Below are 14,924 nucleotides of genomic sequence, written 5' to 3' on the forward strand. Positions count from 1 at the left end.
ATGAACTTTAAATTCAGTTAGTTATTTATGAATGAGTTTTCTTTTTGGTGTTTCATCTTTACGAAAAATATGATCCCATACTAATTTCATAAAATTTTTTTGCTGTGTTTGGATTATGCTGAAACCTAAATTATGTTTGAAGATTTAGACAAAATAAGAAATAGCAGTTATTATAACTAATGTTAGTTTATGTTAATTGTAATTACGTTAAATTTTAGTTTTATTTTCATTATCTTACATGTGCATTATTAGTAAATTAAGTCATAAATGTGTGATCATATGAAAATATTTGAGTGTATTTTACAATAATGATAAGTTAAATGTACATGTAAATTTTGGCTTAGAGGATAATGAGATGATTGCTTACATTTTTTCGTCTTGTTTTACATAATCTATCTACTATTTAGAGTAAGGAGATATCAAATTTTATATTGGCACAATTACTTAATGTCCAAGGTTATGATAATAATCTCAAATGTACTTAGTTTAAGATTTCTATAAAAAGAGAAAGGAAGCATACTGAATTTTTGTGACGTGACAATTGTTGTTTTTTATTTTTTTTATGACTGTTAAGTTGTTTATTCCAGAATGTGTTGTCATATTTTTTTTCATTTATGTTTTGCTTTGCTTTTTCTATTGTTGATTTTGTCTTTTTGTTTATGCATATCTGTTCATACCCTGGGTCGAACTGTCCGACCCGGGATGATTGGTGGCAAAGCGACCGACCTCTTCATGTTCGACTATCCGACCTCTTCTTAAAGAGATCGGCCAAATCGACAGGAGAGCCCAGTAAAGGGCCCAAATAGAGGAACACGACCCAAATCCAAAGGCAGTTCAAGCCTACAGAGATAAAGGCGGTTCCCTTAAAGATAAGCTGACTTCACTTAAGATAAAGATAAGATAAGACAAGATAACTAACTTATCTTATCAGAAAGGTCAGCCCACACTACTATAAATACACTGGAGCACCCAGGTATAACTCATACTCTAGTTCTACATAAAACCTGTTTAATATCCATGCTAACTTAAGCATCGGAGTCTCTTGCAGGTACCCCCCACCCTCCGGTGACCAAGGATCAGCAGTGCAGCTAGTCCAACAAGTCGGACGCGGCGGCTCCGGCCACCATCAACAAGTCAGACACAACAGCTCCGACCAGCACATAAGATCTCGTTTGAGATCGACCTACAGTTTTAGGTAACCCTCGGAACATTGGCGCCGTTGCCGGGAAACCTGGAAGTCATCCCAACACCATGGCGGACAACCATGACAACAATCACGATTCAGATCTAGAAAATAGAACGCCGCACAAAAACGCGGATACCCCGGAGTCCAATGGAGACAAAAATCCAGCAAACCCGGGGGCAATAGAAGTACTTCAAGATCGCATGAAGCAACTTGAAAAAGAAACCCAACAACAACGAGAAATCGGGAAGGATCTACAAAGAGAGATACGACGACGTCGAGAATTGGAAGAAAAATTACAGCAATTAGAAGCCGATCTCAAATTAAAAGCCCCTCGGGTCACTCCTGAGGAAAGCTCACGCAAAGAACAGGATCCGCTCACCAGGAAAATCATGAAAACCAAAATTCCAAAAGACTTCAAACTCCCGGATATGATTTTGTACGACGGCACCACTGATCCTAACCATCATCTCAGCAATTTCAGAAGCAGAATGTACCTTACCGACGCCTCAGATGCCGTTCGCTGCAAGGCCTTTCCAACAACCCTCACGAAGACGGCGATCAGATGGTTCGACAGCTTACCTCCCAAGTCCATCTCAAACTTCGACGATCTAGCCGGAAAGTTCCTCGCCAGATTCTCCATCCAGAAAGATAAAGCTAAACACGCCCCCAGTCTACTGGGGATCAAGCAAGGAGATCGGGAGAGCCTCCGCAACTACATGGAAAGATTCAACAAAACATGCATGGACATACAAAGAGAAATCGGAAGAAATATTGTGAATATCATCGAGTCAGAGGACATGCCACCAACGAATGCTTCGACTTAAAAAATATCATAGAAAAATTGGTAAGGGAAGGAAAATTAGATCGATTCCTGGCCACCCGAGACGATGATCAAAGAAAAAGATGAAGGGATGAAGATACCGAGCGAACAGAACGATCACCTCGGACACCAGAAAGACATGTCCACATGATACATGGCGGATTCGCAGTAGGAGGGATCTCCAAATCTTCCCGCAAAAGGTATCTCAAAGAAGTATATCATGTCGAAGGAGAGGAGGAAGCACTCAACATCCCAGCGATAACATTCACTAAGGAGGACGCGTCCGGCATCATCACAGGACACGACGATCCCATGGTCATCACCATCATATTGGCAAACGCCAACCTACACCGCACCTTAATAGACCAAGGGAGTTCTGCCGACATCTTATTCAAGACGGCCTTTGACAAACTCGGCTTAGAAGAAAAAGAACTTAAGGCATATCCAAACAGTCTGTTCGGGTTAGGAGATACCCCGGTTCGACCACTAGGATATATATCACTACATACAACCTTCGGAAAATGAGACCAATCCAGGACCCTCAAAATAGACTACATCGTAGTCGATGTAAGTTCAGCTTACAATGCTCTCATAGGTCGGACAACACTCAACCAACTCGGCGCAATAGTCTCGACCCCACACCTATGTATGAAGTTCCCAACTCCAAAAGGGATAGCCACGATAAAAGCTGACCAAAAGATGGCACGTCGCTGTTATAACGAAAGCCTAAACATCAGAGGCAAAGGAGAAGAGTTCCACGCAATCGAGTTGGGCGGAGTTCAACGACGAGAAGATCTTCGCCCCCAACCAGAGGGCGAGATAGAAAAAATTCAGATCGGGGACACCTCGGAAAAAACAACTAATATCGGCACGATCCTCAAAGGAGATTTAAAAGAATTGCTAATACAATTCTTACGAGATAATTTCGACCTCTTTGCATGGAAAGCCGCGGACATGCCAGGCATAGACCCTAAGCTAATGTGCCACAAATTGGCGGTCTACCCAGGATCTCGACCGGTACAGCAGAGACGAAGAAAGCTTGGGCCAGAGCGATCCCAGGCTGTGGAAGAGCAAGTACAGGCACTACTGGAAGCCGGATTTATAAGAGAAGTTAAATACCCGCTATGGCTAGCCAACGTCGTCTTGGTGAAAAAATCGAATGGGAAGTGGCGAATGTGCACCGATTACACCGATCTCAACAAAGCTTGTCCAAAAGATCCATACCCACTCCCAAGTATTGACGCCCTGGTAGATGCTTCCTCTGGATATAAATACCTCTCGTTTATGGACGCGTATTCAGGATACAACCAAATTCCCATGTATCCACCAGATCAAGAAAAGACCTCGTTTTTAACACAAAAGGCAAACTACTGTTACATCGTGATGCCCTTCGGTCTCAAGAACGCAGGAGCTACTTATCAAAGACTAATGAATAAAGTTTTTTCGGATCACATCGGAAATATCATGGAGGTCTATGTGGACGACATGCTAATAAAAACACAAACCGAAGATACATTATTATCCGACCTGGCTCAAGTGTTTGACACCATAAGGAAACACAACATGCGACTCAATCCTGCAAAATGTACCTTCGCAGTAGAAGTAGGTAAATTCTTAGGGTTCATGCTCACACAAAGGGGAATTGAAACAAATCCAGACAAATGTCAAGCCATACTCAACATGAAGACCCCAACCTGTGTCAAAGAAGTACAACAACTCAACGGGAGATTGGCTGCCCTATCCCTATTCTTAGCAAGAGTTGCGATAAGATCTCTCCCCTTCTATGCTACTTTAAGAAAGGGAAAACAGTTCGAATGGACGACAGAATGTGAGCAAGCATTCAAAGACTTCAAGGAGTTCTTAGGACGGCCACCTATCTTATCTCGACCACGAGAAGGAGAACCGCTCATATTATATCTCATAGTAGGGAGTCGGGAAATAGCCTCAGCACTAGTCAGAGAAGACGAAAATGGGCAACAACCCGTCTACTTCATTAGCAAGGCACTACAGGGATCCGAGCTGAACTACCAGAAAATAGAAAAATTTGCCTATACTCTTATCCTAACATCTCGACGACTCCGTCCGTACTTCCAGGCTCACACCATTAAGGTTCGAACTAACCAGCCCATAAAAGGAATATTGCAGAAAACAAATCTAGCAGGCAGAATTCTACAATGGGCAGTTGAGTTGTCAGAGTTTGACCTCAAATATGAAGCTCGGACGGCTATCAAATCACAGTATCTGGCCAATTTTATCGCAGAATTCACAGATGCCCTAGAAACCCCCCACAGAATGGAATCTTTACGTGGACGGTTCTTCAAATAAAATTGGAAGCGGTGCGGGCGTAATAATAGAAAGCAACCAAGGAACCCAGGTTGAGCTCTCCCTTAAGTTCGGGTTCCCGGCCTTAAACAACCAGGCGGAATATGAAGCGTTATTAGCTGGTTTGAAGCTGGCTAAAGAGGTCGGAGCTCAAAAACTCAACATTTACAGCGATTTACAAGTGGTCACATCACAAATAATAGGGAGCTACCAAGCCAAAGATCCCACCATGAAAAAGTATTTGGATAAAACTAAAGAACAGCTCGGACAAGTTGGGGAGTATAAGATCTGCCACATACCCCGCGAACAAAATGCCCGAACTGACGCACTCTCAAAACTAGCCAGCACCAAACCAGGGGGTAACAATAGAAGCCTCATCCAGGAAATATTGCAGAACCCGTCAATCTCGGAAGAGGAAAAAGTCCTGACTATAACAAGTCAGGACCAAGGATGGATGACCCCTATAGCCAACTACCTCAGAACAGGAATGCTCCCCACAGAAGAAAAGGAGGCAAAGAGGTTAAAAAAGGAGGCACAGTACTACACCATCATAAACAACATCCTGTACAAAAGGGGAATCTCAACACCTTTACTAAAATGTGTGCCAACCTCCAACACAAAGGAAGTGCTAGAAGAAATACACAGCGGTATTTGTGGCAATCATCTCGGAGCACGAGCTCTCGCCAAAAAAGTACTCCGGGCGGGATTTTTTTGGCCAACTCTACAGAAAGAAGCCACAGAATTTGTAAAGACATGCGCACCATGTCAGAAACATGCCAACTTTCACATCGCCCCGCCAGAAGAGCTCATCAGTGTGACCTCGCCTTGGCCGTTTGCAAAATGGGGACTCGATCTTCTCGGCCCCTTCCCACAGGGATCAGGACAAGTTAAATTCCTCATATTAGGGGTAGATTACTTTACAAAGTGGATCGAGGCAGAGCCCCTGGCCAATGCCACCGCTCAAAGAAGCTGGAAATTCTTATATAGAAACATTGTCACAAGGTTCGGGGTTCCATATTCAATAACCACAGACAATGGCACCCAATTCACAGATGCAGGCTTCAGAAAACTAGTAGCCAACTTGAATATAAAGCACCAGTACACCTCCGTCGAACATCCACAAGCCAATGGGCAGGCCGAAGCTGCTAACAAAGTCATATTGGCCGGATTAAAATGGAGATTACAAGATGCAAAGGGAGCCTGGGCAGAAGAGCTTCCACAGGTCCTGTGGGCATATCGAACAACGCCATATTCCACCACGAAGGAATCCCACTTCCGATTAGCATACGGAATAGAGGCGATGATTCCAGTAGAGATTGAAGAAGGGTCGCCCAGAGTAGTTCACTACAATGAGGGAGCAAACTCCCAACTTCAGAAAGAAGAGCTCGAATTGTTACCCGAAATCCAAGAAAGAGCTCGGATCAGGGAAGAAGCTCTAAAACGCCGAATGGCTTCCAGATATAATCAAAAGGTAGTGCCGAGAAGTTTTGCAGAAAATGATCTCATCCTAATCCGAAATGATATCGGAATAACTCGACCAGGAGAAGGAAAGCTGGCAGCAAAATGGAAAGGACCCTACCGAGTTGTAGAAGTACTTGGAAAGGGCTATTACAGACTGTCTGAACTCGAAGGACGAGAGCTTCCCAGGTCATGGCACGCCTGCAACCTCAAAAGGTACTACAGTTAGAAAAGATAAAAGATCTCATCATTGGATGCACTCTTTTTCCTGAAAAGGTTTTTTAATGAGGCACCAAGTTGAGACTCAGACAATCCCATATGTATATATTTGCACTTTTCCTTTAAATAAAATATGTTTTAGATATTCTACAAAGATTTCAAGACGCAATAATCTGAAGCATTCATTGTCCGATTATAAAGCAACAGATCGGCAGAAAGTGAAAAACAATTTCACTGCACGATCATGATAAAGACAACCGTCCGATAAAGGTGAAAACGCGATTCACCCAAAGGACGATTTAGAGATGACAACCACTTTCTACAAATTGGCAAAGATGAACACAGAATAATGTAAGAAGTTATCGAAAGTGATCTAAAAAAGAACCTGACGAGGTCTTACGGATTGCTAAAATAATAACTTAAAGACTGGCCGACGTTGAGAAGTCGGACCAAGTCAACCCAAGTTATAAGTAAACCCTGGAAAGAGGTCTGGCCAACCCTATTAAAGAGGATTACTTTAACTTAGAAGGGCTTGACATGACAAAGTCAGCCCAAAATAAAAAGTTATAAAAGTAATTCCTGAAAGAGACTTGACAAAGGTCCAAGAAAGAGGATTACAAAAATAACTTAAAGGAGACCGATATAACCAAGTCGGATTCCTACTACTTAAAAGTTATCAAAGTAGTCCCTGAAAGAGACCTGACAAAGGTCCAAGAAAGAGAATTACAAAAATAACTTAAAGGAGATCGATATAACCAAGTTGGACTCCTACTACTTAAAAGTTATCAAAGTAGTCCCTGAAAGAGACCTGACAAAGGTCCAAGAAAGAGGATTACAAAAATAACTTAAAGGAGACCGATATAACGAAGTCGGACTCCTACTACTTAAAAGTTATCAAAGTAGTCCCTGAAAGAGATCTGACAAAGATCCAAGAAAGAGGACTACAAATAACTTAAAGGAGACCGATATAACCAAGTCGGACTCCTACAACTGGAAAGTTATCAAAGTAATCCCTGAAAGAGATCTGACAAAGGTTCAAGAAAGAGGATTACAAAAATAACTTAGAAAGAGGTCGACCTAACGAAGTCGAACTCCTATAAAAACAAGTTATATAAGTAATCCCTGAAGGAGACCTAGCAAAGGTCCAAGACACAGGATTACGAAAATAGCTTAGAAAGGGACCAACGTTAAGAAAGCATACAAAGCAAATAAAACCAAAGAAACAAGTTGGACCCCCACAACCCCGACCTCAAAGGATTCAAGCTACAAATAACAAAACAAAAACAACCCAAAGAGGTCGAGCCGCAAGATTTCGACATCAGTAGAAAACAGAAAAGATGCCTAGTCAAAAAACTACTTTTTACAGAGTTATAAGGCCTCGAAAGGCCACCAAAAACTACTATCAAAAGATAGCGAGCTATTGTTTGTTTTTCAAAATAAAAGTTGCTAGATAAGCAACTAAGAAGTATCAGCAAATAAATAAAGGAGTTCTAAAAAAGCCCACAAACCGGGCCAACTATACAAATTTTAAGAAAAGATCAACAAGCATCAGGAGCCTTCTTGGCAGCATCAGGACAAGGAGAAGGAGGGCGAGTCTGGATCGGCACAGCATCCACAGTTCCATCCTCCCAATTCAGGATCTAGCAATCCGGGTCGGGCACAGCGGGAGGAACCAAAGAGGTCGGCACTTTGGTAGAAGACACAGGAGGAACGACATCATCATCATCACCCTCATCATCAGGGACAATCTTGCCATCCCTAACAATATTATCCAGGCTAAAAAGGGTGAGGTCGGCCTCGGGATCAATGACCTGAACTTGTTCCCTCAAGTTCTCATAAGCAGCAGTCACGCTACCAACGAGATGACTTTGGAGCTCAGCATAATCTTCCCGAACACTGTCAAGCTCCCCCCTCAGGCACATCACTTCCCGATAAGATGAAAGGTAACTCTCCTTGTGCATCAGGACTGCATCCTCAGCCAACCTCAAAGAAGCCGCCAATGACTGAGAGCTCGCCTCCTCATTCTTCAAGTCCTTCTCCAGCTTGGCTACCTTCGTCTCAAGCTCCTCCTTTAGCACCTTCATCCGATCAAACTCCTGTTTCGCCTCCTCCATAAACGCTTTAGTAGCGTGGAGAGGGAGATTCTGAGTAGTCCAATATATGGCAGCTGACATGTACGCCATCTTCACATGATTTTGGGCCATGAATTCCAAGTGATGAAGGATGGACACATCGTCCATGGAGAGAGTGCCATAAGGACCGATTTGTTGATCCACGAATTCAATAGCATTAAAATCTGGAGCATCGAGGTCAAAGGGCTCAGCAATCTTTTGTTTTTTATTGGGAGGAGCAACAGAAGGAGCAGCAGAGGTGATGTGAGGATCTACCAAACGAACTCGGGGTGTAGGGATCACCTTCTTCACCCCGGCGGAACTCTGCACCGATGGCTTCTCGCGCACTTGGGAGGATCCCTCCCCAGCCGCCTGGGCAGCAGCATTTCTGGCAGCAGTCGCCCTCTGCGCCCTCTTGTAAGCTTTCATGGATTCATTATTCTTCATTGCCTCTGCAAACAAAACAGAAAATTCAGCTACAAGTCGGATAAGTCGGAAAGGACAGCTACAAGCAACATAAACAAGATAATAAAAGAAACACAAGATACCCAGTTCAGTTTGAAGAAGAGAAGGATTGGTTAGAAATTTCTTTGTGTCAAGATGGGGAGGTTGACCCTAGCGTTCTTCCAAGATAGTCACAAAGGCTCGCTCAGCCTCATCCAACATTTCCCACGAATACCTGGAGACCCTCACATCTTTTTGCCATTCCAAGGGAAAAGCAGGTTCGTCATTCTCATCCAGAAAAAAGGGCCAAGCTCCTTCAACAGCTCAGACCTTGAAAAAGTAGTTTTTAAAATCACGGAACGACTCGTCAAACATGGAAAAAACCTTCTTCCCCTGGGTAGAACGAAAGGAGACCCAGGCTGACTTCTTTTTTACCACATCGGGCTTAGTCAAGACAAACAGATAGAAAAAGAGAGATTGGGAAGCAGGAATACCAAAACCATCGCACAGCAATTGGAAAATTTTTATGAAACCCCAGGAGTTGGGGTGAAGTTGAGAAGGGGCAACATTACAAGACCATAACAGGTCGGTTTCAAATGGAGTAAAAGGAAGGGTAATACCCAGTTGACCAAAGAAAAAATCGTAAGCATAAAAGAAGGGGCGATTGTCAACAACTCGAGTCGAGAAGCAGACTCTCTCGTCAGAAGAAGGAGGAACAATCTCGTAGTTCTTCTCATCACCAGAATTACTACAGACACTATGAAACTGCCTAAGCTGAGCACAAAACTCAGAATAAACCAGCGAGACACACATGAGAACCATGGAGTCCACCCAATCGGCCATACCCGCAGGGACCTGGGAAGGCATCTCTACAACGTTATTTCGGGAAGACATGAGGTCAACTAAATCCTACAAAAAGAAAAGAAGAATGGATTACTTAAAAACATCTCGGACAGGGGGCAAAACATCTCGACGAGCGGATAAACAAAAAAGGGAAAACCCCAAGACTTAAGACAAAAAGTCTCGGGGCATCCCATGGAGGCAATAAACAAGCAAGGTCTTCAAGTTATTTCTACAGCCTACATCCCAGCACTCATCAAAAATAAAATTTTCAAAGTGAAATTTTCAAGCTGCAACAAAGGAAGCAAAGATGCAAGAGGTCCACCCTCCTACAGTTTATCAGCGGAAAGCACATTTCTACAGTTTAGCAGAAATTCCAAATTGGGGCAAGCGGAAAAACAACAAAGGTGCAAACTTTTTTCAGAATCAAACAAAGTCATCATTCCAAAGCTTCAAATACAAAAGCATTCGCAAACATGCAAAGTTCTACAAGTATCAAGCAACAAATGAAGAAACTACAAGACACGCAGTGATCAGCAAAAAGACAGAAAGATCCAAACTTTCTCAAAACAAACACAAAATGATGTAGAGGAAGGAAGGAAGAAGAGTCGAACCTGTGAAATGAGAAGAAAACTGCGAAAAAAGGCAAGGAAGCGAAAGGCAAAAGCCAGAATCACCCTTTCTCCCACGAAAAAGCAAAGTGACAAAGCAAACGTCGCTAGGCTAAAACACGAAACTGCAAACTCCAGGTAGAAGCTTCAGAAAAATAAAAAAGTTGAAAGTGAGAGAGTGAAAGAAGAAATGTGAAGAAGTTACGAAAAGGGCGAAGGAGAGAAACCGTTTCTTGAGTGCAAAATTCAAAAAATAGAGAAGTTAGGGGAAACGGGGCAATTAAATGCCAATTAAATGCGGATATTAAAACCGCTTGCATTCCCAAAACAGCGCCGATATAAAAGCGCGCGCTTTTAGAAGAAAAACGTTCTACATTCAAAAGCTTCTACAAAGGAATCGACAAAATGCTTGAGTTCGGCTTCACTAGAGAAGGACCGAAGTCAAGAACTCGACCTCAAAAAGAAGACCGAGCTCAAGCAGGGGCACTGTTCATACCCTGGGTCGAACTGTCCAACCCGGGATGATTGGTGGCAAAGCGACCGACCTCTTCAGGTCCGACTATCCGACCTCTTCTTAAAGAGATCGGCCAAATCGACAGGAGAGCCCAGTAAAGGGTCCAAATAGAGGAACACAACCCAAATCCAAAGGCAGTTCAAGCCTACAGAGATAAAGGCGGTTCCCTTAAAGATAAGCTGACTTCACTTAAGATAAAGATAAGATAAGACAAGATAACTAACTTATCTTATCAGAAAGGTCAGCCCACACTACTATAAATACACTGGAGCACCAGGTATAACTCATACTCTGATTCTACATAAAACCTGTTTAATACCCATGCTAACTTAAGCATCGGAGTCTCTTGCAGGTACCCCCCACCCTCCGGTGACCAAGGATCAGCAGTGTAGCTAGTCCAACAAGTCGGACGCGGCGGCTCCGGCCACCATCAACAAGTCGGACACAACAGCTCCGACCAGCACAGAAGATCTCGTCCGAGATCGACCTACAGTTTCAGGTAACCCTCGGAACAATATCCTTGCTTAATTGTGCACCTAAGTATCCTCTAAGGTTATTGAGAAAAAATCTTTGCCCTGACTCCTATTGATCTTCAATTCATAAATCCTACATCTTTTGTTTCAACCTGAATTTGTTTGACGTGATAGCATTTATGTTTTTATCAATTCTTTTAAAATGTTCATCTCATATTTTTTCTTTGAGAATGTGAAATGATTCTATCATAGTTTTAACCATTGTTGATGGATGTCCTATTTGATTTTGTTCCTAATCATTCTCTTAAATTTTTGTGAACATTGTTATTAATTTTAGTGACCATCTCTTGTGAACTTTGTAATTCTTTGATTCAACTTGAACTTGTTTTGACCTAATACACCATCTTTTCTTTTATTGTTTTTACCAAGTTTTTATTCAGATTTCCTTATTAAGATGCAACTGACTCTCTTTTTGACACACTTCATTGTTTCTGTACATCGTTGCATAATTACAATCTTAAGCATCCTTCCATGTTCGTGCGAACACCATCTGTGATGTTTGCTCTTCTCTGCCTAAGTTTTGAATTCTTTTGAATAAACTCGTACTTGTTTTGATGTCACGTGCGATTCCCAGATATAGCAAGCGATACGTTAGTTTTTTAGGACATAGTTTATCGATGCTAAAGTTTGAAAAGTTGTAATTCAAATACTTGACATAAGACTGGTTGCTACCATGGATATGTAATGCAGAACCAAGATTGTATTTTGAAAAGATTGATGAACGAAGTGAAGAGTGCTATATATGTATATCTGAGTTGTCAAGGGAGCCAGAGTAGGGGAATGTCAACGGCATTGTTTTAGTAGGAACCTATCTTGTAACTTTTGCACCTCGTTATACTTATTTCTCATATTTGGTAAAGTGCTAAAACCATGTAAAGTTTTACAGATTATATCGATTTTCGAGGGTGAAATTTTTTATAAGGGTAGAATATAAAATTCCTACAATACCCTTATTCCTCTTTTTCCCAAACCAAACCCTAACCCTAAATTACGAAACAAATCCCACACATTTATTCTCTCTCATACACCCTCCTTCCAACGGATAGTGAGAACGAAAGAAGGAAGAGAGGGAGAACGACGGAGGAAGGAAGAAGAGAAGAGAGGAAGAGAGAGGCGGTACCGATAGGAGTCACTACCACCGCCGTCGCTGTGCTTGAGAGGAACCAGAAGTGTGTGTGTGTGTGTGTGAGAGAGAGAGAGAGAGGCCAGCGCCACTGCTGGGGCTGTCACAGTGGTTACTGTCGTCATTGAAGGAGCTCGTGACTGAGCTGCTGTGTCGCCGACCGTGCTCTATCTTCCATTCTTCTTTCACTGGAGCCTTCCGCCACTACCCTTGCCCTTTTGAAAACGCCGTAAGAATCACTCTGCATCTCTATCAGTTCAGTTACACCACCGTTTTAGCCTGGTTAGTGGTTGCTTGTTCTGTTTTATTTCTACCACTATTTTACCACTGTCATTGATGTTGTTGTTGTTACTCTGCCTTTAGCTGTTGTTGCCGCGTGCCACTAGCTTGTTGCTTCTGTTCTGTTGTGCCCGTTTGCTATTCTGCCTGGCTGTCGGAGTTGCCGCTGCCCCAGTCCAAATTTTGCGCTCTTTCATACCCTTTAGTTTAGCACTCCGGGTTTATTCTTTTCGATCTCTTGGGACCATGCTGTGAGTAGACTTTACATTTATAACCGTTAACTTTTTGGTTTATACTATTTTGAGTTTCTAATTATATTTATAAAGCTATTGTTGAAGAACTTTGATTTGATTAGAATAATTGATTTATTATAGTTGCAAAAAAATATTTTTATAAAGCTCATACATTAGAAATTTTATATGAGATTATATATATGTTTGATGAAGCTTTATATTATAGGTTTAATTACTCTGCTGGTCCCTATAGTTTTGCAAAATTTTCAATTAGGTCCCTATACTTTTTTTTCTTTTAATTGAGTCCTTGCACCAAATCTTTTTTAATTGGGTCCCTACATTTTTTTTCTTTTATTTAGGTCCCTGTACCAATTCTTTTTTTTTTTAGTTGGGTCCCTATAAAATTAAGCCAATTACTACTAAGAGGGACTTAATTGAAAAAAAATTTGGTACAGGAACCCAATTAAAAAGAAAAAAAGTATAGGAATTTAATTGAAAATTTCACAAAACTATAGGGACCAATAGAATAATTAAACCTATATTATTTTAAAACATTTGATTTTACTCGAATATATACTTTTGAAGCATTGAAGTATTTGTTTGTACTCAATGACTTTGAAATTGTGAAATGTGTTTGAAATTACTTATAATTGAAAAATGTATGATTAGAAAAGATTTCTTATGAAAAAGTATTATTTGATTTGATTCGATACCGTATATATTTGAAAGATCGAAGATTTATTATAGAGGGGTGTTGCTAGCCTAACATGTAGGCCACATGTTAGATCTGTTATTCTATTAGGACACACAAGAGGAAAGGGCTACCCATAGAGGTGGAGCCACCCAAGTATGGACTTTTGATTTGATTTCTGTATGAGAACTTCCTTATTGATTCACTTATTTATATAAATTATTATTTTCTAAAAAAAATTATTTTTATGATAATGTTTATATGGTCTCATGCGGATTATAGATGTATTGTTTAGTCACTGAGTTACAAAATTCATTTCATTTTTCTAAAAATATTTTTCAGAAACAAATACTTGAATTGTGAGCCTTTCTATTCAAGAATAACGATCTGTAATTAGTATTTCATTTTTGTTGAGTTCCTAGACGTTATATACTCTATGTGTCACTAAAAGAATCTATTCATATTTATTTGGGTTAAGTATGATTTTGGTCCCTAAGGTAGGGGTTGAAAATTTTTTTCGTCCCCGACCTTTTTTTTGCTACAAAATGGTCCCGAAAGTTTAACTTAATTTTAAAATCATCCTTCGGACGAAAATGCCCTTCCCCTTCTTTCCCAAAATAACCAATTCTTCTTCTCAATCACAACAATTTCAATACCAGTTCTTCACCTCAATCACAATCATATTTCTTCTTTTTCTTTTTCTTTAGCTAAAATTTCAACAAAATTTTAACTACAATTTTAACAACAGCAACAACAAAATTTCAAATAACAAATATAAAAAAAATCAAAACAGAGAAGAAGAATACAAAAGTAATAAAATTTTAACATATCAAAACAGAAAAACAGAAAAATGGAATAGAATCAGAATCAAAATAGAAACAGAAAAGTAGAAAAAGAAAACCAATGGAATCAATACCCAGGATGAAATCAGAGTCAACAACAACAGTGTGATTAACAAAATCAGAATTGGAACAGAAGCAGAATAATCAGAAACAGAAGCAGAATAATAAAGTTAATCTGAATCAGAATTGGAAACCCAGCGGCGAGGAGCAACGGTGAGCAGCGACGACGTGCAACAAGCAGTGACGAGATCCAGGACGCGAAGCAGCAGAGGAGCTCCGGCGACGGTATTGGGTTCAACGGACGGCAGCGGTGGCAGCTGGCGCGATGGCGGCGACACTCCTCCTCTTCCCTCAGCTCATGCATCCCTCTCTCTCTCTCTCTCTCTCTCTCTCTCTCTCTTCGCGGTCAGCGTCGCGGTGGCAGATCTAGCGATGACAAAGCAGCTCAGAACGGCGATGACGAGGCGGCTCAACGGCGGCGACGAGCGCAGTGCGACAGCGGCCTCCCTTCTCCCTCGCGTGATTCCCTTCCTTACCTTGGCACCTTCCCTTCCCCTCTCGTCTCTTGCCGTTAGTATGAGTGAGATCTGGAACCCCTCCCCTCTCCCGTTAGTGTGACCGAACACGAGGAGCGGCAGCGGCGGCGGCGGGAGGAGCAGTGGCGCTTCCCCTCCCCCTTCCCTTCCCTGGAACCCCCC

At 41.6% G+C, this 14,924-nt stretch overlaps 2 protein-coding genes and 1 long non-coding RNA gene across 5 annotated transcripts in view; 1 reads left to right on the forward strand and 2 right to left on the reverse strand.

Moving 5' to 3' along the window:
• Positions 1-9,632, forward strand: part of LOC110269094 — an 11,887-nt gene extending 2,255 nt beyond the window's left edge. The window contains exons 2-3 of the long non-coding RNA XR_002358179.1: positions 8,131-8,134; positions 9,618-9,632. This is a non-coding gene — a long non-coding RNA (uncharacterized LOC110269094). The remainder of the gene's footprint in view (positions 1-8,130; positions 8,135-9,617) is intronic.
• LOC107626282 (putative disease resistance RPP13-like protein 1) overlaps positions 1-14,924 on the reverse strand; it is a 63,668-nt gene that overhangs the window by 42,113 nt on the left and 6,631 nt on the right. Inside the window, exon 2 of one of the 3 annotated variants that reach the window (XM_021116578.1) lies at positions 2,562-2,571. The exons of the other annotated variants lie outside the window; for them this stretch is intronic. Coding sequence (XP_020972237.1) covers positions 2,562-2,571 — 10 coding nt within the window. The remainder of the gene's footprint in view (positions 1-2,561; positions 2,572-14,924) is intronic. 3 annotated transcript variants of the gene reach the window in all.
• Positions 1-14,924, reverse strand: part of LOC107626283 (putative disease resistance protein At3g14460) — a 46,912-nt gene that overhangs the window by 1,602 nt on the left and 30,386 nt on the right. The window lies entirely within an intron of this gene.

The sequence above is a fragment of the Arachis ipaensis genome, chromosome B02 (genome assembly GCF_000816755.2).
Source record: "Arachis ipaensis cultivar K30076 chromosome B02, Araip1.1, whole genome shotgun sequence".
NCBI classification, from domain to species: Eukaryota; Viridiplantae; Streptophyta; class Magnoliopsida; order Fabales; family Fabaceae; genus Arachis; species Arachis ipaensis.